General features: G+C 42.2%; 1 protein-coding gene across 1 annotated transcript; it reads right to left on the reverse strand.

Annotated features, from left to right (window-relative positions):
- Positions 1-399: 399 nt before the first annotated feature.
- LOC143925373 (uncharacterized) lies at positions 400-22,965 on the reverse strand. Its single transcript, XM_077449939.1, has 4 exons — positions 22,827-22,965; positions 19,585-19,898; positions 12,159-12,235; positions 400-624 (listed from the first exon to the last, which is right to left on the reverse strand). Exons 1-3 carry the CDS (start codon positions 22,948-22,950, stop codon positions 12,215-12,217), a joined length of 459 nt encoding a protein of 152 aa, XP_077306065.1. The 5' UTR covers positions 22,951-22,965; the 3' UTR covers positions 400-624; positions 12,159-12,214.
- Between the last annotated feature and the right edge of the window lie 386 nt (positions 22,966-23,351).

Here is a 23,351-nt window from a genome sequence, read left to right on the forward strand (position 1 = left end):
AATAAAAATGCCATAAATCCTACCCTTATTTTGTAGACGTTACAACTTTTTCGCAAACTAATCAATAGACGCTTACTGTAATTTTTATTACCAAAAATATGTAGGAGAATACATATCAGCCAAAACTGAAGAAAAATTTGCTTTTTTTTTAAAAAAAATGGGGATATTTATTATAGCAAAAATTACAAAATATTGTGGGTTTTTTTCTAAATTGTCACTCTCTTTTTGTTTATAGCACAAAAAAAAACAAAAAACGCAGAGGTGATCAAATACCACCAAAAGAAAGGTCTATTTGTGGGGAAAAAAATGACGTCAATTTTGTTTGGGTACAGTATCGCACGATTGCGCAATTGTCAGTTAAAGCGACGCAGTGCTGAATCGCAAAAAATGGCCCGGTTATTAAGCAGCCAATTCTTCCGGGGCTGAAGTGGTTAAAATCATGTATATTTCATTAAAATCATTGTTTCTTTAAAATCATTACATATTTCATTAAAATCATCTTATGTGTCTTTAAAATGATCTTATATCCTTTCAGGTTGTGATTCAAAATATTTCAGAGATTATAATACTGAAGGTGATTTTATCCATAAAGAATATAGAGGCGTATGTGATGTAGGTGATGTCCTGAAATTAGAAAACATGTTTTAGATAAAGACTGTAAATACATAGAACAGTTTACCAACATTAAAGCACCAAAAACACATAGAAGCTTTATTAAAAGCAGTTGAATTTTTGAACCCCAATTACTAAAATCTCACAGAAGCTTTAAAAGCTAAGTCCACCTTTCTGACCATGTTTTTCGTCCACCTCCATATTTAGAGTGTAACATGAAACATTGTCAGAGTCCACAGCCCCCACCTTCAAACCACGCTTTCTTACAGAATTGTGGGGTTCTGCTCTCCATCAGCTCCCGCCTCTATCTGAATTTGGTGCCGCTGTGTGTTTCTCCACCCACCATCCACCTTATTCATTCACTGAATGAAAAATAACTACCACAGCATTCATTTAACCGATTTCCGACCGGCCGCCGCAGTTGTGCAGTGGCAACATGGTTCGGCTGCACGAATCTCCGATATGTTGCGTCCCTTCCTTTTTTTGGCCACTAGGGGCACGCACGCCAAATCTTCCGGGGCTGAAGTGGTTAAAAAAATAAAAATAAAATAATAATAGAAAATTTTAACTATGTATATAAACTGTAAATAATGCTAAAAACAATTGGAAGTTGTTTTAACGCATATGCTTTGTGTTAATGCCCGTGTGTGTGCTGGGTTGGTGTGCATTACAATAAAATGATCCAGGCATACATTTTAATGCATTGCACTGCATTAAATATGTGGCATAGAGTTGAACAAATGTAATTTTCAAGAAAGTTTTCAAAAAAGCAAAAAAAAAAAGCACTGCAATGCATTCAATGCACTGCAGCACATATGCTCAAGGCACACCAACATGTATGTATTATGCTCACCAAAATGTGTGCCTGCTGGTGACGTGAGAATGGTGAGTGTGCTTGCAATGCATTACCATAACATGTATGTTGTCCCCCTAACTCTTAGCTGACAGATAGCTAACAAAACTGACAGAAGCAGCGTTTTGTGTTTCATTCCAAAATGGAATTTACTTGGGTAGAAAGTTCTATAAAAAAGCATATATGTATCAAAAGAGTTTCCCTGGTGGGCTTCTGAAAGCTAAGATGGCTCTGAACAGATATGAGGGTGAAACGTTATTAACAAACAAAAAACACTTCACACTTCCTTTTTCTTTTTTGAAAAATTATTAGTCTGCAATTGCAGAGAACTAGGGCTCCATTTACACCATGGTGTTCCGTTTTGCGGGCAGAATCGCCGCAATTCTGCACGCGATTCAAAAAGGCCACAAATCGTGGGACGCCCTTTGCGATCCCGGTTACTTTGAATGACACAAAACTGTGGCGGGATTTTGCCCAAGGAATCGCCGTAAAATAGCAGTAAAAGCATGCAAACAGAATCATGGGACGCCCGACGCCCAAAAGAAGTACAATAACTTATTTTCGGTGTCGGGCATCAATTCTATTTGAGCGATTTTACCACGATTTTACTGTTATTCCTTGGATGACAATCGCGGCAAGATTGCACCAATTTGGTGCCATTCAAAGTAACAGGGATCACAAGGGCATCCCGTGATTTGCGGCATTTCCAAATAACAAGCAGAATCGCTGTGAGAATGCCTGCAAACTGGAAATGCCATGGTGTGAATGATCCTAATAGATGGCTCCTTAATCAACACAATAATAACAAATAGACAGTACAACACTCTCTACAGTATAAATATATACTACTACTGTATATTGTAACATTTAACTCTTTATTAAAGTTGGACTGCATCCCCCCAGTTCCGTTCACTCTAGAACTCTCGAACATCACAAAAGTTTGTACCCAAACCACCAACCCTATTAACTTGAAAAAAATCAAAAGTGCTCATTTTGAAGGCTTATATGCAAGTTATTGGCCATAAAAAGGGTATGAGGCCTGGGTACTACCCTGGGGAACATTTTTGTCAAAAAGATTGTTTTTAAAGGAGTAGTGATTTTAATGATGCTTAAAGTGAAACAAAAAAAATGAAAAATTCCTTTAAAGATAGTGACGGAGGGGGGCCCCTTAGTTTGCCTGTAAAGTGTCAAATCTGGACCATGTATAAAACCTGCTGCAGCAAAACTGACTTTATATATAAAAAAAGACATTTAAGTTGATTTTCCCTGCAAGCTTACTTTATTTTGTAAACAACGGCTTGGGGAGCTAGTCTGTATGATGAGGTAACAATTTAGTGCACTCGGAATAAGACTAAAGATTTTTTTGGATACTTTCTGGTGTCTCTTTTGGCAGAATTTGGATGGAAATAACAAAATTTTGCACCACAGTGAGCAAGCCTTATGTGAAGAAGCCAAATTACAGTACACTCCAAGATTAACAATTTTTTTTTAGATAAAGTTTGGTGTCTCTTTCACAGACTTTGGATAGAAGTCTGCCGTGAAGGACTGATTGAAGGAAGAAATTGGCTACACACCGACGTACTTGAAGTCCATTTATTAAAATTTCCATACAAATAATGACACACACTATGGTTGCAGAGCCGGAACAGAGGTGGACTAGTTTCGCACAGCTACACTGTGCTTGATCATCAGTGATGATTAACCGCTTCCCGACCGCCTCGCGCATTTATACTGGGGCAGAAGGGCATGTAGAGGCAGAATCACGTACCTGTACGTTGCCCTTTAAGAGGCAGACGGTGGGTGCACGCGCCGGCCTGGAGCTCCGTGAGTTGGGTCGGGGGTCCCGCGGACTCGATCACCGCAGGAATACCCGCGATCGTCTCACAGAGAGGAAGAATGGGGAGATGCTAATGTAAAGAAGCATCTCCCTGTTCTGTCTAGTGACACTGTCACTGATCTCTGCCTCGTGTGATCGGAGCCGAGATCAGGGACATGTTACACACAGCCATGCCCCCCACAGTTAGAAACACGCCCCTAGGACACACTTAACCCCTACACTGCCACCTAGTGGCTAACCTCTTCACTGCCAGTGTCATTTACACAGGAATAAGTGCATTTGTATAGCACTGATTGCTGTATAAATGACAATGGTCAAAAATGTCCGATGTGTCCACCATAATGTCACAGTCATGATAAAAATCACTGATCGCTGCCATTTAAAAAAAATAATATATATATATATATATATATATTAATAAAAATGCCATAAAACTATCCCCTATTTTGTAAATGCTTTAACTTTTGCGCAAACCAATCAATAATCGCTTATTGCAAATTTTTTTACCAAAAATATGTAGAAGAATACGTATCGGCCTAAACTGAGGAAAAAAATGTATATATAAATTTTTGGGGGATATTTATTATAGCAAAAAGTAAAAAATGCATTTTTTTTCAAAATTTACGTTTTTTTTGTTTATAGCGCAAAAAATAAAAAACGCAGAGGTGATCAAATACCATCAAAAGAAAGCTCTATTGGTGGGGAAAAAAGGACGTCAATTTTGTTTTGGAGCCACGTCACACGACTGCGCAATTGTCAGTTAAAGTGACACAGTGCCGAATTACAAAAAGTGCTCTGGTCAAGAAGGGGGTAAATTCTTCTGGGGCTGAAGTGGTTAAGCACAGTGTAGCTGTGTCCACCTCTGTTCCGGCTCTGCAACTGTGGTGTGTGTCATTATTTGTATGGAATTTTCAATAAATGGACTTCAAATACATCGGTGTGCAGCTAATTTCTTCCTTCAATCGGCATCAGGGGCTTGATAGCTGCTGCTAATCCAAGACTGATTCATTTTGACAAATGTCAGCCAGTCAACTGACTCTGTAGACAGACACACTCTTATTTGTCACAAAACCTCCAGCAACACTGAATGTCCATTCAGAAACCACGCTGCATGCAGGGCAGCCCAGCAGCTCACTTCCATACTGGCCAAGTTCTGCCCAGTGGTCTATTCTCATGATCCAGTAATCCAGTGGATCGTCTATTGGAAAGCTTTCCATGTCTGTATGATGCAGATGCTGCAGATGGGATGTGGAAGCTGACCGCCCTGGGTGCCGAGGACTAAAAAAATATTTAAATGCATCACATAGCCAACAGAAGCCTCAAAAATACCTTTTCCAAGAGACTGTAACCTACCAGAGTCTGGAAAGGTGTTACATAAGCTCCCCTTTAAAGTCCTGTGCTCCCTCTGCAAGGGTAGGATGAGTTCTACGACTTTCCCCTTGTAAAGGTGGTCAAGGAAGGTTGCCAAACAATAATGATCCTTCCCCTTCATGCCACGAATTCTCGGCTCCTTTTGCAGGCTTTGATGAATAAGGGAACCCATGTACCACAAGTTTGCTGAGGCATGAGAAGCAGAGTCCTCTGGGTCACTGAGGGTTACACTATCTGGAACTGCCTCCTTCCAGCCACATACCACTCCTAAGGTTTCTGGGGATTGAAAACCATCTCTTAAGATTTGATGTATTTCATCCTCTGCTTCAATGCCTCCAAAACTGCCAGGATCCTCCTCCTCCCCCTCCTCCCTCTCCTCTGCTATTGTGTGTCATGTGGCATTGCAAGAATGGTGTCTGTAAAGCCAGCCTTGAGAGGAAAGGAAGTTCTCTTTTTCCTCCTGCCGCTCTGCCTCGAGTCCCCTATCCATAATGACATGCAGAGTGTGCTCCAGCAGGAACACAAGAGGGATAGTGTCACTGATGCATGCATTGTCACGGCTCACCATCCTTGTCACCTCCTAAAATGGTAACAGTACAGTGCATGCATTCTTTATCAGCAGTTAATGGCGTGGGGAAAAAAAATCTGAGCTCCCCTGAGCCTGTCCTTGTGCCATACTCACACAGGTATTTGTTGATGGCCCTCTGCTGCATGGGCAGCAGCTGCAGCATTGCTAAAGTTGAGTTCCATGTCACAAATCAGGCAGTTTACAGGCAGATGGAATTCCCGCTGAATTTCAGCCAATCGAACACTGGCTGTGTATGACTGCCTGAAATGTCTACAGACTCTTCTGGCCTGCCTTAGAAGAGCTTGCAACTCTAAGTACCTGTTTAACCGTTTCCCACCCGCCGTATGCCTAATGACGTCCTCGGTTTTGAGCAGGGATATCTGAATGACGCCTGTAGCTACAGGCGTCATTCAGATATCATCTTTTAGCCCTTGTACACACGGTCGGAGAATCAGTCGGAATGTGTCCTATCGGACCGTGTCGTCGGATAATCCGACTGTGTGTGGTATGCATCGGACTGATTCTGTCAGAATATCCGTCGGACCCAATTTTCCAACATGTTGGAAATATTTCCCGACCAACTGGTTCGATCGGCCATACTCCGATCATGTGTAGAGAATTTTGATAGGATTACGTCATCACGGTCTGAATGATCGGATTTTTCGACAACTTAGTCCGACCGTGTGTATGCAACAGTTTCAGACAAGATCCGATGGACAAAATCCGACGGATTTGGTTGTCGAAATCTCCGACCGTGTGTACAGGGGCTATGAGCCGGTGAATCTGTGCACCATAAGAATGATCATAGCGGCTGTTCCACCGCTTGATCATCCTTACAGGAGGCGAGAGGGAACGCCCCCCCTCCCTCTGCCCTCCGGTGCTTCTACCAAATCACCGATATGATCAGACAGGATCTGCCAGCCCTGGATGTTCATAATAGAGTCTCTATGATCGTTCAGAGCCGGGCACGATGTTATGACGTCAAACCCGGCCTCTGTATTCAAAAAAACTGTGCTGCTTTGGCTGGGAAGCGGTGATCTTTTTTTTATTTTTTTATTCCAGGCTTCCCAGCCTAGAGGTGTGATGGGGGTCTTATTGACCCCCATTTCTCACTCTAAAGAGCACCTGTCATGCCATATTCCTATTACAAGGGATGTTTACATTCCTTGTAATAGAAAGAAAAGTGATCAAAATTTTTTTTGGGGGACAAAAAAGTGTCAAGCTAAAATAAATAAAGCAAAATTAACAGTAAACATTAACATTAACAAAATTAACAATAAAAAATAATAATTTTAAAGCGCCCCTGTCCCCGTGAGCTCACACGCAAAAGTGAACGCTTTTTTTTTTTACATAAGTCCCGCTCACATATGAAACCGGTGTTCAAACCACACATGTGAGGTATCACCACGAACGTTAGAGCGAGAGCAATAATTTTGGTCCTAGACCTCCTCTGTAACTCAAAACATGTAACCAGTAAAAAAATTTCAAGCGTCGACTAAGGGGATTTTTAAGTAGCGAAGTTTGGCACCATTCCACAAACGTGTGCAATTTTGAAAAGTGACATGTTAGGTATCTATTTACTCAGTGTAACTTCATCTTTCACATTATGTAAAAACATTGGGCTAACTTTACTGTTTTTTTTTTTTTTTTTCTAAAGCACAAAACTGTTTTTTTTTCCCAAAAAAACACAATCGAAAAATTGCTGCACAAATACAGCCAAATAAAACCTTTTTACTGCACGAGCAGCTGCTTGGCCCCTCTCTCTTTCTTCTTCCCTTTCAGTGTTCGGGTTCCCAAGCCCATCCAAGAAGGCAGCCTTATGCCTCGTACACACGGTCGGAAATTCCGACAGAAAAAGTCAGACTGGAGTTTTTTTATCATATATTCTGACCGTATCAGTCTTTTTACGTCAAAAATTCTGACAGACATGTTCTATATTTTTCAGACGGAACAAATTCCTATTGGGAAAACCGCTCGTCTGTTCCATTGGATTCCGTCGGAAAAAACCTTCAGAGTTTATTCCGACGGGAAAACCGGTCGCGTGTACAGGGCATTACTCAGCCAGCTGTAGTCAGCAGCATTTCCAATTAAAGAGGAACTGCAGTCGGCTCACATAATTTGTAATAAAAAAACATCTTTGCCATTCTGAAGCTTCCCTCCAACCACTTTACATATTATTTTATATATACTGTGATTCTGTACTTGCCAAATATGCTGCAGAAATCTCCTCTGTCTGCAACCATTTTAACTGTGGGCAGCTGGAGCTGCTGCCTGTTCACTTCCTGGATTTACACAGACACACAGAGGCACACCTCCAGCTCTGCAGCTCTCATTGGCCCTCTTATGACTCACCCCCCCCCTCCTTTCCTGGCAAACTCTCACGAGAGTGAGAGAGAGAGAGCTGTGCATGATGTCATAAGCCTAGGCTGATGACTGGACAAGAAACAGGAAGTGGGCTGTATAAAGGTATTTACTGGCAGAAAAAAAAAATGTTTTACTACCCAGAGTTAAAACAACAACAAAGGCAGAAGATTTAATAGATGGAAAGGTGAAAAAATGACTGAATGTCCACTTTAATTACTATCTGTTCTAGCCTCTGGGATTGTTGTTGTTGTTAACACTGCATATTTTATTCATTGTAGCTTTGATAGAGGTTTACATTTTATCATTTTGCTTTCTAGTGTAAGCAGGCTGTTTCATCCCAGTCCACCACCATGTGTGGTTGCCCTTTGTCTGTTTTCCTGCATGTATTATGAAGCCCCATACACCATGCAATTTAATTGGATAGATACAATTGGTTCACAACAGGATGAGTTTATGTGTTTGTTCTTATAGATCTCGGGTGATGCCTTGGGAAGATGTCTTCCATGCCCAATAGTTCTCGGTGCAATCATCAAATGTCAGTAGCCTGGTGCTCACTAATGCTCGCCAAATTAGGTTGTTTGCTAGAGCAGTTGTCTCGCCCAGGTAACATGATGGATGCTGAGGATTGGCATAGTCTTTGCTTTCCTGAATGTGTATCCTTGGCACTGGGACATTTTTTGAGGTAATGTGAATAGCGGGGAGCAGTTCAGGTTTCTCTGGAGAGGCCTGTTGGTATGTCAAGTCAGGAAACTGTGGATCTATGTTGGAGGTAGGCTTGATAACCTGGTCTGAAGCATGGTTCTGTGCATATCCCTGAGCCCTTTGTACTGAATCATGGGTTGCTATTTTTGCAAGGTCTTGGCGCAAATTGCCTTCTGGACTAACTAGCTTCGTATATCACAGCTTCTTCTGATGCTGCTGCCACCCTTTCAGTCTCCAGCACACGCATACTAGATTCTAGCTCTGCTTTTTGCCTCAAGGAGTTGGCTTCTAACTTAGCTTTATGCCTCATCAAGTTGGCTTCTTTTTGAGAGTATAAGCCCTTGTACACACGGTCGGAGAATCCGTCGGAATGTGTCCTATCGGACCATGTTGTCGGATAATCCCACTGTGTGTGGTATGCATTGGACTGATTCCATCGGAATATCCGTCCGACCCAATTTTCCAACTTGTTGGAAATATTTCCCGACCAACTGGTTTGATCGGACATACTCCGATCATGTGTAGAGAATTTTGATCGGACCAAGTGCCACGCATGCTCAGATCAAATTCCTACATCAAAGCTATTGGCTACTAGCCTGAATGTAGTCCCATCGTAAGGAAATTACGTCATCACATTCTGAATAATCGGATTTTTCAACAACTTAGTCTGACCGTGTGTATGCAACAGTTTCGGACACAATCCGACAGACAAAATCCGATGGACAAAATCCGACGGATTTGGTTGTCGAAATTTCCGACCGTGTGTACAGGGGCTAAGACCTCTGCTTGTACTTCTTCCACCTTTGCTGTTGCTCTGAGGCCTGCAGAACTGACCGATGATCTGCTGAATTGCACTGAATATCTGATATGTGAGAGCTGGTCTCCGAAGTTTGATGCAAAATGTCCGCACTCCTATTCATGGTGTATAAATTAAAGCAAAGTACTGTCCCAAGTACGGTTTTGGTATGGATTCTTTCACTGTCAAATTAAGCTCCTCTATCTTCTCCTGTTATACGTATGCTTTTTTTTTTTTTTACTATGCTGTACCACTAACTCTTAGCTGACAACTAGCTATTAGACCACTTTCACACTGAGGCGCTTTTCAGACGCTTTCACGCTCACGAAAACTTATTTCCATTAAAATCAATTAACGCTTTCACAATGGGGCAGTTCGCTGGCAGGGCTGTGAAAAACTCCCCTCTCCATTGAAATGAATGGAAAGCGCTTCAAAAGCGCCTGAAAAGCTCTTCAAAAGCGCTCAGTGTTTTTACTGGCAGTTTAGAAGCGCCTCAGTGTGAAAGTGGCCTAATGCCGCGTACACACGACCGGACTTAGGTCCGACAGACTTTTGACGGAGTTCTGACGGAGTTCTGACAGAGTTCTGACGGACTTTCCGAATGAACGGACTTGGCCACACACAAGTACACCAAAGTCCGACGGATTTGAATGTGATGACGTACGACCGGACTAGAATAAGGAAGTTCATAGCCAGTAGCCAATAGCTGCCCTCGCATCGGTTTTTGTCCGTCGGACTAGCACACACACGAGCGGATTTCTCGGTAGGAACTGGGTCCGGCGGAGTTCTGGCAGAAAAATGTGAAACATGTTCCATTTCTAAAGTCTGTCAGACTTTTGCAAATCAAAAGTCCGCTGCAGCCCACACACGATCGAATGGTCTGCTGGAATCATTCCGTCTGACTTTTGATGTTGAAAAGTCCGGTCGTGTGTACGCGGCATTAGAGTTGGGTGAACGGTTCGGGCTGAGCAAAAGTTCAGCCTGAACATCGCCTGTTTACCTGTTCAGCGAATGCCCAAATTTGCAGTTCACCAGTCATCAGCTGATAATGGGCTTCCCCACTGACAGCTAAATAAAAAAAATAAAAATTAAAAGTTGCCTGCTATAAAAAAGTGAGAAAAAAACAAACGGTGTGCTCTCCCCCAATTCATACTAGGCCCTTCGGGTCTGGTATGGATTTTAAGGGAACCCCATGCCAAAATGTAAAATAAAAATGGCATGGGATCCCTCCAAAATCTGTACCAGACCCTTATCAGGGCAGGCCAGGAAAGGTTGTGGTTGTGGGGGTCTGTGGGCAGGGAGCTTATCGTAATCTGGAAGCCCCCTTTAACAGGGGAGCCCTCAGATCCTGACCCAAAAAAACCTGAAAAAGAAAACACTCTGCTGTCAACTAAGGCAAAACGCAGAATACCTGGCTTGCCATTTGACAGTTCTTATATAGGTATGGGGCAGAGACACCTGGCGACATCATCTGGTGGCACCGCTTCTTGTGACGTCATCCACCGGTGTATGCTGGGGCGGTGATGTCACAAGGGGGCGCTGCCACCAGCTGACATTGCCAGGTAGTACTGCCCTTACCCATATAAGAACTGTCAAACTGAAAGCCAGGCATTCAGTGGTTTTCCTTAGTTGACAGCGGAGCGTTTTATTTTTATTTTTTGGGTCCGGCTGTGGCAGCGTCGTTGTGATTGACGATGAATTTACATTGGGGACACTGTTTTTTTTTTTTAATAAAGGAATTGTCTGTCTCCTGTTTTTATTTATTTTGACACTTTTTGGTGAATGGGCAGGGGTATTATGTACCCAATACTCATTCACATAGGGGGAGGCAGGATCGGGGGACCCCCTTGTTAAAGGGGGCTTCCAGATTCCAATAAGCCCCCTGCCCACAGACCCTGGGCTGTGGTTGTGGGGGTTGGGCCCTTGTCCCCATCAACATGGGGACAAGGTGCTGTGGAGTTGGGGGGGAGAGTCCCCCTGCCAGGCTGCATGCTCGGATAAGGGTCTGGTATGGATTTTGGGGGGAACCCATTCCATTTTTTTCTAACATTTTTCTATTGCTGACAATAGTATTGCATTGCCGGAAATTTAGTTGTTATTTTATTTATTGTTTTTTTCTTTAGAAATGTCAGTTTTGCTGCAACAGGTTCTTTACATGGTACAGATGCACCACTTTACAGAAAGAGTAAGGGTACCCCCCAGGCACTATATTTAAATACATTTTTATTGTTGCACTTGTAAACATCATTAAAATCACTGCTCCTGTAAAAATGATCTTTTTTAAAAACTTTTTACATTGATACATGTCCCCCAGGGCAGTGCCCAGACCCTCATACCCTCTTTATGGCCAACTGAGCCAGCTGCAAGCTGTTCCATTCTACTACTTATTTAAGCGTTAGCTCAGTGGCTGCAAAAGAGTTACATAACATTCTCTTCAGAAATTTTGATCTCTATGTAAACGTGGAGGAACATATAAACCAAGACATGTAAAATGAAGTAAGGAATTCATATACTGAATAAGCCCTTGTACACACGGTCGGAGATTTCGACAACCAAATCCGTCGGATTTTGTCTGTCGGATTTTGTCCGTCGGATCTTGTCCGAAACTGTTGCATACACACGGTCGGACTAAGTTGTCGAAAAATCCGATCTTTCAGAATGTTATGACGTAATTTCGTTACAATGGGACTACATTCAGGCTAGTAGCCAATAGCTTTGATATAGGAATTTGATCTGAGCATGCGTGGCACTTGGTCCGATCAAAATTCTCTACACATGATCCGAGTATGTCCGATCGAACCAGTTGGTTGGGAAATATTTCCAACAAGTTGGAAAATTGGGTCCGACGGATATTCCGACGGAATCAGTCCGATGCATACCACACACAGTCGGATTATCCGACAACACGGTCCGATAGGACACATTCCGACGGATTCTCCGACTGTGTGTACAAGGGCTTAGACTATCTTTACAGGGCTTTTAACTATAGTAATTTGGACTGTAAAAAAATTGTAATCAGTCAGTGATCTTTAAAGGGCTCATATTAACGACTCACCTTTATAAAGTAACTTCACTCATCTCAGATTTTTTCTAAACACTGACTTTCTTCTTTTAAATTTGTTGTTGATGTAGCTGTTAAGACAAGTTCAGCAGACCACAGTTTTAAAAAGTAACATGAAACATTCTAGGCCGATGAAAAGATAACACATATCACTGAAATCTATAAAAGATCACAAATAATAGCACAAAGTCTATCAAAGATTTTGCCTTAGATTCACACATTTTCCAAATTGAATCCTATGTAAAATGATGTGAATCTAGGCTGACATTTTTTGATGATCAGACCACAAAGCTTGCAAAGCTTTGTCTATGTTAGAATTTTCAGATTGTTGATTTTCTGTATAGTTAGGGATGAGCAAAACTGTCTGATTTCACTTTGCAAAAATAGTGGCATCAGTTTTATTGTTGCATTGGAATACCATTTAGCAAAAATGCACTGAAGTCAAAACGAAGAAAAATTCAGTTTGTTTAAGCTGATTTGTGACTCCACAACATGCTTGAAATGGCTTGTGAATTTTTTTTTATTTTAATTTTTTTGTTTTTAGGCATTTAAAAAAAAGATGAAAAACTAGCAATTAAAAAAAAAAAATTATAACATAGTACAGAAAAGTACAGAAATGTTTTATGTTATTTGATGGTTTTAAGCATTTAACATGAAAGTAGTTCTAAATATAAATACTAAGTTCTACACTAATATTTGAGAAATTAGACACAAATTATACAAAGTGATAAAATAGCAGTATAAAAAAAGGAAAAAAAAAAAAAGTCTGTTATACAAGATGCAAACGTCTTCTTATTGTTAAAGCCAATCTCTGTGCACCACTTCCAGAGAAAACATTCTTATCTGCTTACCAAACCCATATGACTCTCGTGGATAAAAGAGTCAAACGCGCTTTTTATGGTAAATCCATCTCAAGGGCTTAGTGTGACTCCCTCAACAGGAACTGAATTTATCCTCTATTGAGAATAGGCGATTAAGGGGGGGATATGATCGACATTTATAAATATATAAGGGGTCCATATAGTGAACTTGGTGTAGAGTTATTCACCTTAAGGTCATCACAGAGTACAAGGGGGCACTTTTTACGTCCGGAGGAAAAGAGATTTAATCTCCAAATACGGAAAGGCTTCTTCACTGTAAGAGCTGTAACTATGTAGAATAGATTCCCTCCAGAGGTGGTTCTGTCCAGTTCAGTAGATTGTTTTAAAAAAGGCCTGGATTCTATCCTAAATGTACATAATATAACGAGATACTAATATTTATAGGCAAAATTGATCCAGGGATCAGGAAAAAATTAGATCAGGATTTATTTTTTTCCTCCTGTTGAAGAAAATTGGATCATGCTTTTCTGTTTTTTTTTTGGCATTCCTCTGTATCAACTGTGGGTATAGGACAGAGCAGCCTTTTTCATCCAGGCTGCCTTCAGGTATCTACAGGGGTGCCTTAGCAAATGCCTAAAAATTGCCCAAAAATTGTACAGAAGACACCTGGTAAATCCAGGCTGCTTTTTTGTTACACAAAGCCACAGGTTTTAATTGTACATCCTAACAACCAATGACATCATCAGTTGATAAGAAGGATGTCTGGCACCTGCACAGCATCCTTTCTCTGCCCCCAACCCTTCCCCTCTCCTTTAGCACTGGGGTCACATTAGCTGAGTAAGGGAGAGAAACTGAGTGAGAAGAGAAACACTGGAATACTAGTCAGTACCAGTGTGCAAAGGTGTGCTTGCTTTGGAAAAATAAATCACTTCTAACGTTGGGTGTTCTAAGTGTGTGGATGTTGCTATTAGTTTTGTTTTTTACATTTTAGATTGGGGTGCCTTGAGATTGTGCATCATTTTAAAGGATGCCTTGCCTGAAAAAAAAGTTGAGAAACACTGAGGTAGTGCATATGGAGGTTGTGTGTGTTTATAGATGTATCACCCTGGAGTTTAGGCAGGGTTGCTCCACACAAATTTACTTGCCAGGGGTAGTTATCCTGGTTGATTGTTAGAGATCTGTTGATTTCTCCCTACGTTTGGCCTTGTTGCACTATTGTCTTCTACCACTAGGTGGCCGGGTACTTGGTGGTACTAAATATGAGAAGGGCAACCCAAGGTCAGGTTATGGGTATATCGAGTATCTCAGCCAATGGGCGGGGGATTTCTTAAATCCCTTGGCCTGCTGGGAGAGCCTACCTATTCGGGTGGAATCAGGTGATCTATGTTCTGTGCCACCTGGATGTGTGTCATATTGCCCCGGGCTGCTAGGCTGGAGATTGGGCCTATCCCGAGGGCATCTGGCTGCTAACCTGTCTGAGGGCCTATCAAGAAGCAAGAGAGCAGTGTAGGGATTGCGGCTTGCAGTCCAACCAGAGTTGAAGATTCTGCCAGCCGGAGAACCTGATGTGGTCGGAGGTAGAGGGGTAGCTGTCGCCGCTAATGGACCATCCACCTTATTACCAGGGACAACAGTGAGTAACTGAAGCAAGTACCGGAGCAGTGTTCTCACCAACCGGGGACGGTGAAGAATTGGGAAACTTTGGGCGGTGATCAAGCCAGGGACCCAGCCAGTGGAGGAGGCGCTTGCAGAGCAGCCTTGTGTGTCAAGCCAGGGACCAAGCAGGCCAGTGGGGTGAAGCTTGCGAAGTATCAGGAGTGCCAAGCTAGGGAACCAGCACAGAGAAGCGGGGGTGATGCTTGAGGAAGATACCACCGTGAAGATTGCAGGAGCTCAAGGGATTTAGTGGCAGTGAATCAGTGGGTCTAGTGAGAGACCGGGAGCTCAGTGTGCTGAAGAACTATAAGAAGTTGTAGAGAAAGTGAAGGAACTGTTACGCTTTGTCTTAGAAACTGTTAAAGACTGACACCATAGGAGACGTGCAGATATGGCTTGTTACTGGAGGCCTTTCCCTGCACGGCTGTCTTCCTAAGTCTCAGAGTCTGCTAATTAAACTTGCAACTACTTAAGGGTGTCCTGGCCCTTACTCTCTTTCCCCCATACAATTTTGTAAGAGAAATAAACATCTCTTACATCTCTTGTCTGGCGCCCAATGACTTTATCCACCTTGCACCCCCTATCCCTCACAACCCACCATATACAGAAGGATGTCAGCTATCTCTGGCCCTGGAGGTTCTCATTAGACTGAAGGGGGCTGGAGACCTTGCTACACACACACACACACACACAAACATATATAATATATATATATATATATATATATATATAAAATATATATATATATATATATATATATATATATATATATATATATATATATATTATATTATATTATATTATATATATATATCACAATATATATAACTGGAGGGAAGTGTCTTTTTTTAACCAGATTAACTATGTAACTATTAACTATGTTTACATCCAGCGAAATGGGAAGTAGCAAAATACTCATTGCTTTTGGTTTCTTAGACCATAGAGATGATCAGGGATTCTGGTCCCCGATCATATCTATGTACAGCCAGTGGATCTTCTGGCTGCAGTCCTGGACTCCCCGGTGGGACAGAAGAGCCCGGAAAAGTGTCAGAAGACGGCAAGAGGGGGGCCTCCATCCGCCTCCTGTAAAAGCGATCTATCGGATTAATTAGCCACTAGGATCGCTTTTACAAAAAAGTTAATCGCCGGCTGAAAAAAAGATGATACCCATGGGAAGAGTGAGGTGATGTCACGGATGAGCTACAAGGAGTAACGGCAAGTCTTTAATCAGTTTGTGCGGGATCCTACATTGGAATGCTATTTTACAAGTGTATGTTAAAGAGGAAGTAAACCCTGATGAGTGTTACTTCCTCTTTCATTCCCTGCAAAGGTAAAGCATAATGGACTACTGTGCATCGCATAGTAGCCCATTATGTGTCACTTACCTGACACAGGAGCCAGCGATGTCACCGCTGTCCCCTGTAGTCTGGCGCATCCATCTTCTCGGCAGGGTCACGCAGCTCCGCCGCTGTCATTCGGGCAAAGCCGCAATGATGTCACTCCTGCGCATGCGCACGGGAGCCGAGACGCTCGGCATCGCGCGGCATCTTCGTCATCGACGATGCCACGCTCAGTGCGCCTGCGCACCGCTGTGTACGGCGCATGCGCCGTAGACAGCGGTGCCTGTCTTCGGGCAAATATCTCCTAAACTGTATAGGTTTAGGAGATATTTCTTGGACCTACAGGTAAGCCTTAATCTAGGCTTACCTGTAGGTCAAAGTGGTTTGTAAGGGTTTACAACCACTTTAAAGCGCAATAGTGTGTATCACTGACCCCCGAAGGAGTTGCTGGTTTTATTTGGGCTTACCGTTACCTCACTTGTTTGCTTCTCCATCTCGGGGTTCCCATGGTAGATGGCCCAAAGAATGTGGAAACTGACACTGAATCCTCTTTTGGGTTATTTATTTAGAACAGAACCGAATCTCTCAGTAAAGGGTGGAGGGTTAGGAGCGAGTTCAGGCACTTAGATTGAAGAAATGGAAGTCTTTAGAGAAAATCCAGAGAATAGAAACCGTTTCACAACTGGATTTAACAACCCCCGGATAGACCTCCTCTCACTAGGCCTAGCAACCGATGGGGTGCTCGACAAAGTCTCTGCCAGAGACTTGTGAGATACACTTGAGCATCACTGAGGGATATAGACAAATATAAAGAACTGACATATGGTACCAGGTTCTCTCAGCCGATCCGGCGATACCGTATGAGTGTTGATCCAGGTTGCGTCCTTCAACTAAGCCTCCAGGCTCCTTCAGAGAAACCAGCCTTGCACACAGTCTTCTCCTGAAAGAGTCCTCCCCTGGGGTTCTTCAGTTGCTGGGCCTCTCCCTTCAGATGAGATGTCACCGGACCCCCCTTGGATCAGTAGGCCCTGAAATCCGCTAGGGCCTGTCCCTGCAGTTGCGTCGCCTCGGGCCAGCCGGCCCCGAGACTCAGGATGCATGGCTCCGCACCCCAAGCCAGGAGGGCCATGGGGCTGGGTCAGGAGGACCACCAGAACTGAACAGACAGAAAATAAAAAGACCCCGTCAACGTAGCGTCCATACCTTAAATACCACCCCCCAGAATGCACAGCAGGAAAACACTCCCACTGGACTGGTTCCCGAGAAAATAGTGTCATTCAATGCACCCAGCTAGACTGCGTTTCTACTCTTGCTGGCGGTGACAGCAGCACCTGCGGTCAAGGACAACCCAGTGCCACCCAGCTGCACTAGTACTGAGTATTGGAGAAATAGTCCCAAAACCCAACTGTGGTTTCAGGCAAATTAACTTTTCAAAAACAATAGCGCCTGCTCGTCAGGAGCCAGCACTACAAGTGAAATAAAACGTCCAGTGAACATACACAAAATATGAAGTGTCTATATCCACACAGTCTATGAAATCACAAAGTGCTTGAAAGGTATGTAAAGTACAATAATGGTGTTCTAAGAAATTGATAAAAATAAAACGTGATTGTCCCTATCTATATTATACATTAAAGCAGGTGTGGTGTTTAGCTCTTCTTTCCATGCAGTGACACCTATAATGGGGGAAGCCTCTTACCTTACGGATGTAAGGTAACATCATTTAAATGTAGCAATGGTCTGATTTCCTCTGCGGGTCCTTTCATGGATGTCTGGTGGATCCTATCTCCTGGGGGTGGGGGGTTCTCCTTGTATAAATCCAGCAAATTGTAGTGGTTGATATACTCCGCTTCCACATACATCCCAGATAGGGTAAAAAAAGAAGGGGACGGAAGGAGAGGAATGCCCAGATAGTGTACTATATCTTGTAAAAGGTTTTATTTCATAAAAACACAGTAAAGGTAACACTCGCATCTGTTTGTAGTAAAGCAAGTAAAAACTCCACGAGTGCCGAGCTTGTCACCAGTGTCCCTACCGGTGGTGCCTGTCAGTCAATCCTGATGCGTATTGTCACGGGTCACATGACTTCATCAGAGGATAAAGGCAAAAACATGAGGTGTCATTAAATAGGATAGTGGTGACAGATTAGTGCTGCGGCCATTTTGTTGAGGACGGCATGGCAAACAAAGGTGGCGGACATTTTTAATAAGTCATCCATTGAGTAAACAGGAAGGCTACTAGAAAATGGCCGCCCCCTTTATTTGCCATGCGGTCCTCAACATTAATTACTAGTGCTGCAAAGTCCAACAACACTATTTGGTAATAGTGTATAAAAGTGTTCAATCTGTGAAATATTCCACTCGCTGTGTCTCCTTTTCTTGAGTATGAATTTCACCATTAGGTGTAGCCTTCACCTGTGATATTCTGCATAAAACATTCTCTAGAAATATCTCCTAAACCTATACGGTTTAGGAGATATTTACCTGAAGACAGCCACTGCATGCGCCGGCGATATGCCGCGAGTGTCGGCTCCCATGCGCATGCGCGGGAGTGACTTCCCCGCTGCTTCAGCGAATCACAGCGCCGGAGCAGCGAGACCCACCAAGAAGATGGACGCTCGGAACTACAGGGGACAACGGTGACTTCGCTGGCTCCTGTGTTAGGTAAGTGACACATAATGGACTACTATGTGATGCATAGTAGTCCATTATGCTTTACCTTTGCAGGGAATCAAAGAGGAAGTAAACCCATCAGGGTTTACTTCCTCTTTAAGAAGTATATACAATGGTCATTGGATTTTCACTGCCATCTTGTGTTCATTTTGAGTAATACACAGTTGCATTTCAGAAGCTTTAGGTCGTTGATACCAGTGTTTGTTTGCCAGCTGGTGTTCAAATTGTACTTGTATTTCAATATAGTTTTTGTAGTTTATTACTTAGTTTTCAACAGCGCAGCACCATTTACAGCATAATACAGTATAGACTACACATACACTATACACACACAGTATTCTAAAATATTTTCTGTGGACGTGGAGCAAAATGCTCATTATATTTTTATGCACTAATGCCATGTACACGCGATCGGAAATGCTGCCAGCAAAAGTCCTAAGCGAGCTTTTGGTCGGAAAATGCGACCGCGTGTATGTTCCATCAGACTTTTGCTCCTGGCATTTCCGCCAGTGAAAGATTGAGAGCAGGTTCTCTATTTTTCCGACAGAAAATCGGAAATGCTGTTAGTCTGTATGCAATTCCGACTTGCAAAATTTCCGAAGCATGCTCAGAAACAATTTGACGCATGCTCAGAAGCATTGAACTTCATTTTCTCAGCTCGTCGTAGCATTGTACGTCACCGCGTTCTTGTGTGACCATGTGTATCCAAGCCAAGCTTGAGCGGAATTCCATCGGAAAAACCATCCAAGTTTTTTTTTCCGATGGACAATCCGCTCGTGTGTACGCGGCATTACAGTATGTTTCTGATGGAGATGCAATACAACCAGTGCCCACCCACAATCAAAATATACATTGTGTTGAATTGAACTGTATTTGCATTACAGCAGAGAGAACAGTTGTTTTATTACTGTAGGTATTTGTTTTTACTCACCTGTCTGAAAGAATTCTCAATTAACATTTTTATATTGTTTTGTTTCATGAATACAAGAATTTTTTCAATTGTTTTTTCCACATATTCCACAGGATGGCAGTGAATGATGAGATCAACCATATCCTCCACAGATTTATCTTTAACATCGATTGTCAGAATTTTGTCTTCTTTTTTAGGTGGTTCACTGAAACAAAGAAAGTCTTTAAATTGTTTTATGCCGTCCTCTCCCAGTGTTTTCAAATGTTTCGCCAGGAACCTGCTCATTTCCCTTTTCATGTTGATGTTGGGCAGAGATTGTTTTGACTGTGAAGGTTCTGAAATAGACAAATAGATATGAGAATCTGAATAAATACAGCACAATGGAAGGGTCAGTCTGTAATGGATGTGATCATGAGTTTTATAAGTGAAATGCCTATTTCTGGTACTCTTATAGATATAAGTGCTTATCTTTCATGCTTATCTTTCATTATCAGTTATCAACCTAAAGCCGCGTACACACGGGTGGACTGTATGGCCAACTTAGTCCGTCAGACAATATGACGGACAGTCCGTCCTACTTTTGAATGAACGGACTTGACCACACACGGATGCACAAACAGTCCGTCGAAAGTTTGCGCGATGACGTGTACAGCGCGTACGACGGGACTAGAAATAGGAAGTCCAATACACAGCAATGCAACCTTTCGCCGTGTAAATCCTTTCTGAGCATGCGCCATACTTAGTCCGTTAAACTAGCCTACTCACGAGCGGATTGTCTGCTGAAACCAAAGTACGACGGACAATATTACGGAAATTCCGAAATACTTAGTCCGCCAGACTGCACGCTGAAAAAGTCAGCTAAAGCCCACACACGAGCGGACTGTCCGCTGAAATGTGTTTCGATGGACTAAGTTGGCCAGACAGTCCGCCCGTGTGTACGCGGCTTTAATCATACTCATTTAAATCATAATTAAGATGTCTGCCAGCTTCTCCCTTCATGTGAAACGAAACTGCAAGAGTTATAAAAAAAAAGAGAGCAACGTCAAAGAGAAGATTGCGCCTGTTCTGACCGTACACCCAAGAGGAAGGAGGCTGGGAACAAGACTCTATTTTAGCTACCATAGTTCGCTTTTACCTTTTTAAGACATGACCCAGCTAAAAAGCTTATCCTTCGTTACAATAATGAATATGTATAATTTGTAGTTTGTAGACGCTGTTTTTTATCTAATTTTTGATTTGATAGTAAGATATCCGGCTTATAGTATATCAGCCGGAGTTCAGGAAATTAAAAAGAAGTATCTATATACTGAACTACGTGTCAGTGTCTGACTTCAGGAGTGTGCACACTTTTATATTAAGGATTCATTTGGTCAGGGGGTCAGAAACAAGATACCAAGCTTTTCTAGTTGATAATAATTAATATGTATAATTTGTGGTTTGTACACACTGTCTTTTATCTAATTTTTGATTTGATAGTAAGATATCTGGCTTATAGTATATCAGCCGGAGTTCAGGAAATAAAAAGAAGAAGTATCTATTGTGAGGGGTTAGCTCGGCAGCGGGTGTGTGTGACCCCCTGGATGGGTTCACAACACAAAATCAGGCACAGCAGACAGCGTTGTAGGTGCAAAAAAACCAAAAGATGCGGTTTATTTATGCTACATGCAGTGAAACATATAACAGCCAAACAAAAATAAAACATGAAAATAAATCCTGGTCAGCTTGACCTCTAATTACACACTTAGATTCCCTACATAACAACTGAGTGCAGCCTTGTGCTGCACCAGTCCCTGTCTCTGTTGTAGAGGTTTGCCACACAGGCGTTAACTCACCGCACAGAACAGGTGTCACACTCCCCAGTCTATACAACACAAAACTGGTTCCAGGATGGAGCATCTCCCTAAGCATGCTGGGGTTTTTTGTAGAGGTCTTAATGAGCCCACTTACTTCAGCTGGGCTCATTAACTCTTCCCCTCTAATTGTAAAAGTCTGCATAAAGCCTGAATCTAGGGCACACATATTTCCCATCCTGGATACAACCAGGTGACTTTACCTGCATGCTGCCACACTATATACTGAACTACATGTCAGTATCTGACTTCAGGAGTGTGCACACTTTTATATTAAGGATTAATTTGGTCAGGGGGTCAGAAACAAGATACCGAGCTTTTCTAGTTCGGGTCCAAATCAAGTCCACCCAAAACCTATATTTTTAATGCAGTAAATGCTGATAGATTGAATCCCCTCTGCCTCCAGCACCCCACATTTGTTTTCTATGTGCTCTCCTATACAGATTTTTACTACTACTTCTAGAGTAGTCTCACCCATCACATTGTATATTCTGTAAAGTATTTTGTCTCTATAAAAGAAACATTCACAAGACTTAAAGTCCCTCAAATGCAACAACAGCAAATGAGCCTTCTATTCATAACTCATGAATACATTTTTGATTGACAGACCTTTCAATAATATTCAAAATTAGACAATAAATCTGGATATTACTATTAGAAAAAAAATCTGCATTACAAGATTCATTTACAAAAAATTGAGGCTAATTTATGAACACAGCAGGGGACATTTTTCCTGCATCGGTCCTCCATAAAAAAAATAAAATAAATGTAAACGTAAGGGATTTGGTTTATTTCGAGAAATGCTCCACTTTTGCTTCAGCTTTCAAATGTAAATCAATTTGGAAGGTTTACCATACCTATATTATATGAAAGAAAAATAAGGTCACAGTCAGGATAGTTATCAATACAAAGAAAAAGATTGACTAAAAGGTACATAGTGCTCAATTATAGACTCTTCGTGCCAGCCATACTATTAATATGATTCTAAAGCTTCCAGGAGTTTTTCAATAAAATAATAAACATGTCAGTCTTACCTACTCTGTGTAATGGTTTTGCACAGAGCAGCCCCGATCTGCCTCTTCTTGGATCACCTAGGTTCTTTCCCCCCCCCCCGCCGAGTTTCACCACAGTAAGCGGAGGCACTTTTTCTTGCTCACTCCTGAGCCGTCCCTGCGTGTCTATAAGACACACACAGCATGGCTCAGCCCCACCCCCCATTCCTTCCTCACTGGCTGTGATTGACAGCAGCAGGAGTCAATGGCCCCTGCTGCTGTGTCTCAGCCAATCAACCCTGGCGTTTCTTATGATCAGCATATTTGTACACATGTACACATTAAATGTAATAGAGTGTTTAGCTTTGTTCCAGATGTCTCTGGCAGCAAATGCCCTGTGACCATTGTAAATGGGTCTTACCATTGGAGGATATATGGGAAGGAGATACTCCAAATTGCTTGTTTAAAGTTGTACCAGATAAGTTCTTTGTAATATTGCCTTGTTCTGGATTGGGTTGTGGTTCTGCAGAACACAGAAAAGACATGTGTAGTGATTAAACTGCAAATATATATCATTTTTTTCCCATAAAGTGTTTTATTGAAAGTAAAAGAGGACAAGCAAAATATGATACAATACAGAAACACTGAATATAGAGCATTATATGTATATCGTTATATTCACTAACTGGATCAATGAACAAGAGGGGTACATATTAAATATAGTTACAGAATAAAAACATTTGTATAGGTACTTTAACAGGTATCATTAGAGGTGACGTAATTTAGGCAAATCACAAAGGAAAAAAAAAAAGAAAAGAAAGAATAAACCCCACAGGGTTACTCCGCTTAATGTGACGTCAGAAGGGGGCGGTGCCACAAGGTGACGTAGCCTGGTGGCCCTGCCCCTTGCCTATATAAGAACTGTCAAAGCAAAGAGCGGGCAGTC

Source organism: Lithobates pipiens, unplaced genomic scaffold (assembly GCF_037356315.1).
Source record: "Lithobates pipiens isolate NorthernLeopardFrog02 unplaced genomic scaffold, aLitPip1_a1.2 Scaffold_22, whole genome shotgun sequence".
Taxonomy (NCBI): Eukaryota; Metazoa; Chordata; class Amphibia; order Anura; family Ranidae; genus Lithobates; species Lithobates pipiens.

Bases quoted from the DNA above. Each gene is read 5' to 3' on its own strand.
- LOC143925373 (XM_077449939.1), bottom strand. From the start codon at position 22,950: ATGTCTTTTCTGTGTTCTGCAGAACCACAACCCAATCCAGAACAAGGC. The intron at 19,899-22,826 runs GTAAGACCCATT...TGTCTATTTCAG, and splicing joins TTCCCATATATCCTCCAATG to AACCTTCACAGTCAAAACAA. The intron at 12,236-19,584 runs GTGAGTAAAAAC...TTGTCTTAACAG, and splicing joins TTGAGAATTCTTTCAGACAG to CTACATCAACAACAAATTTA.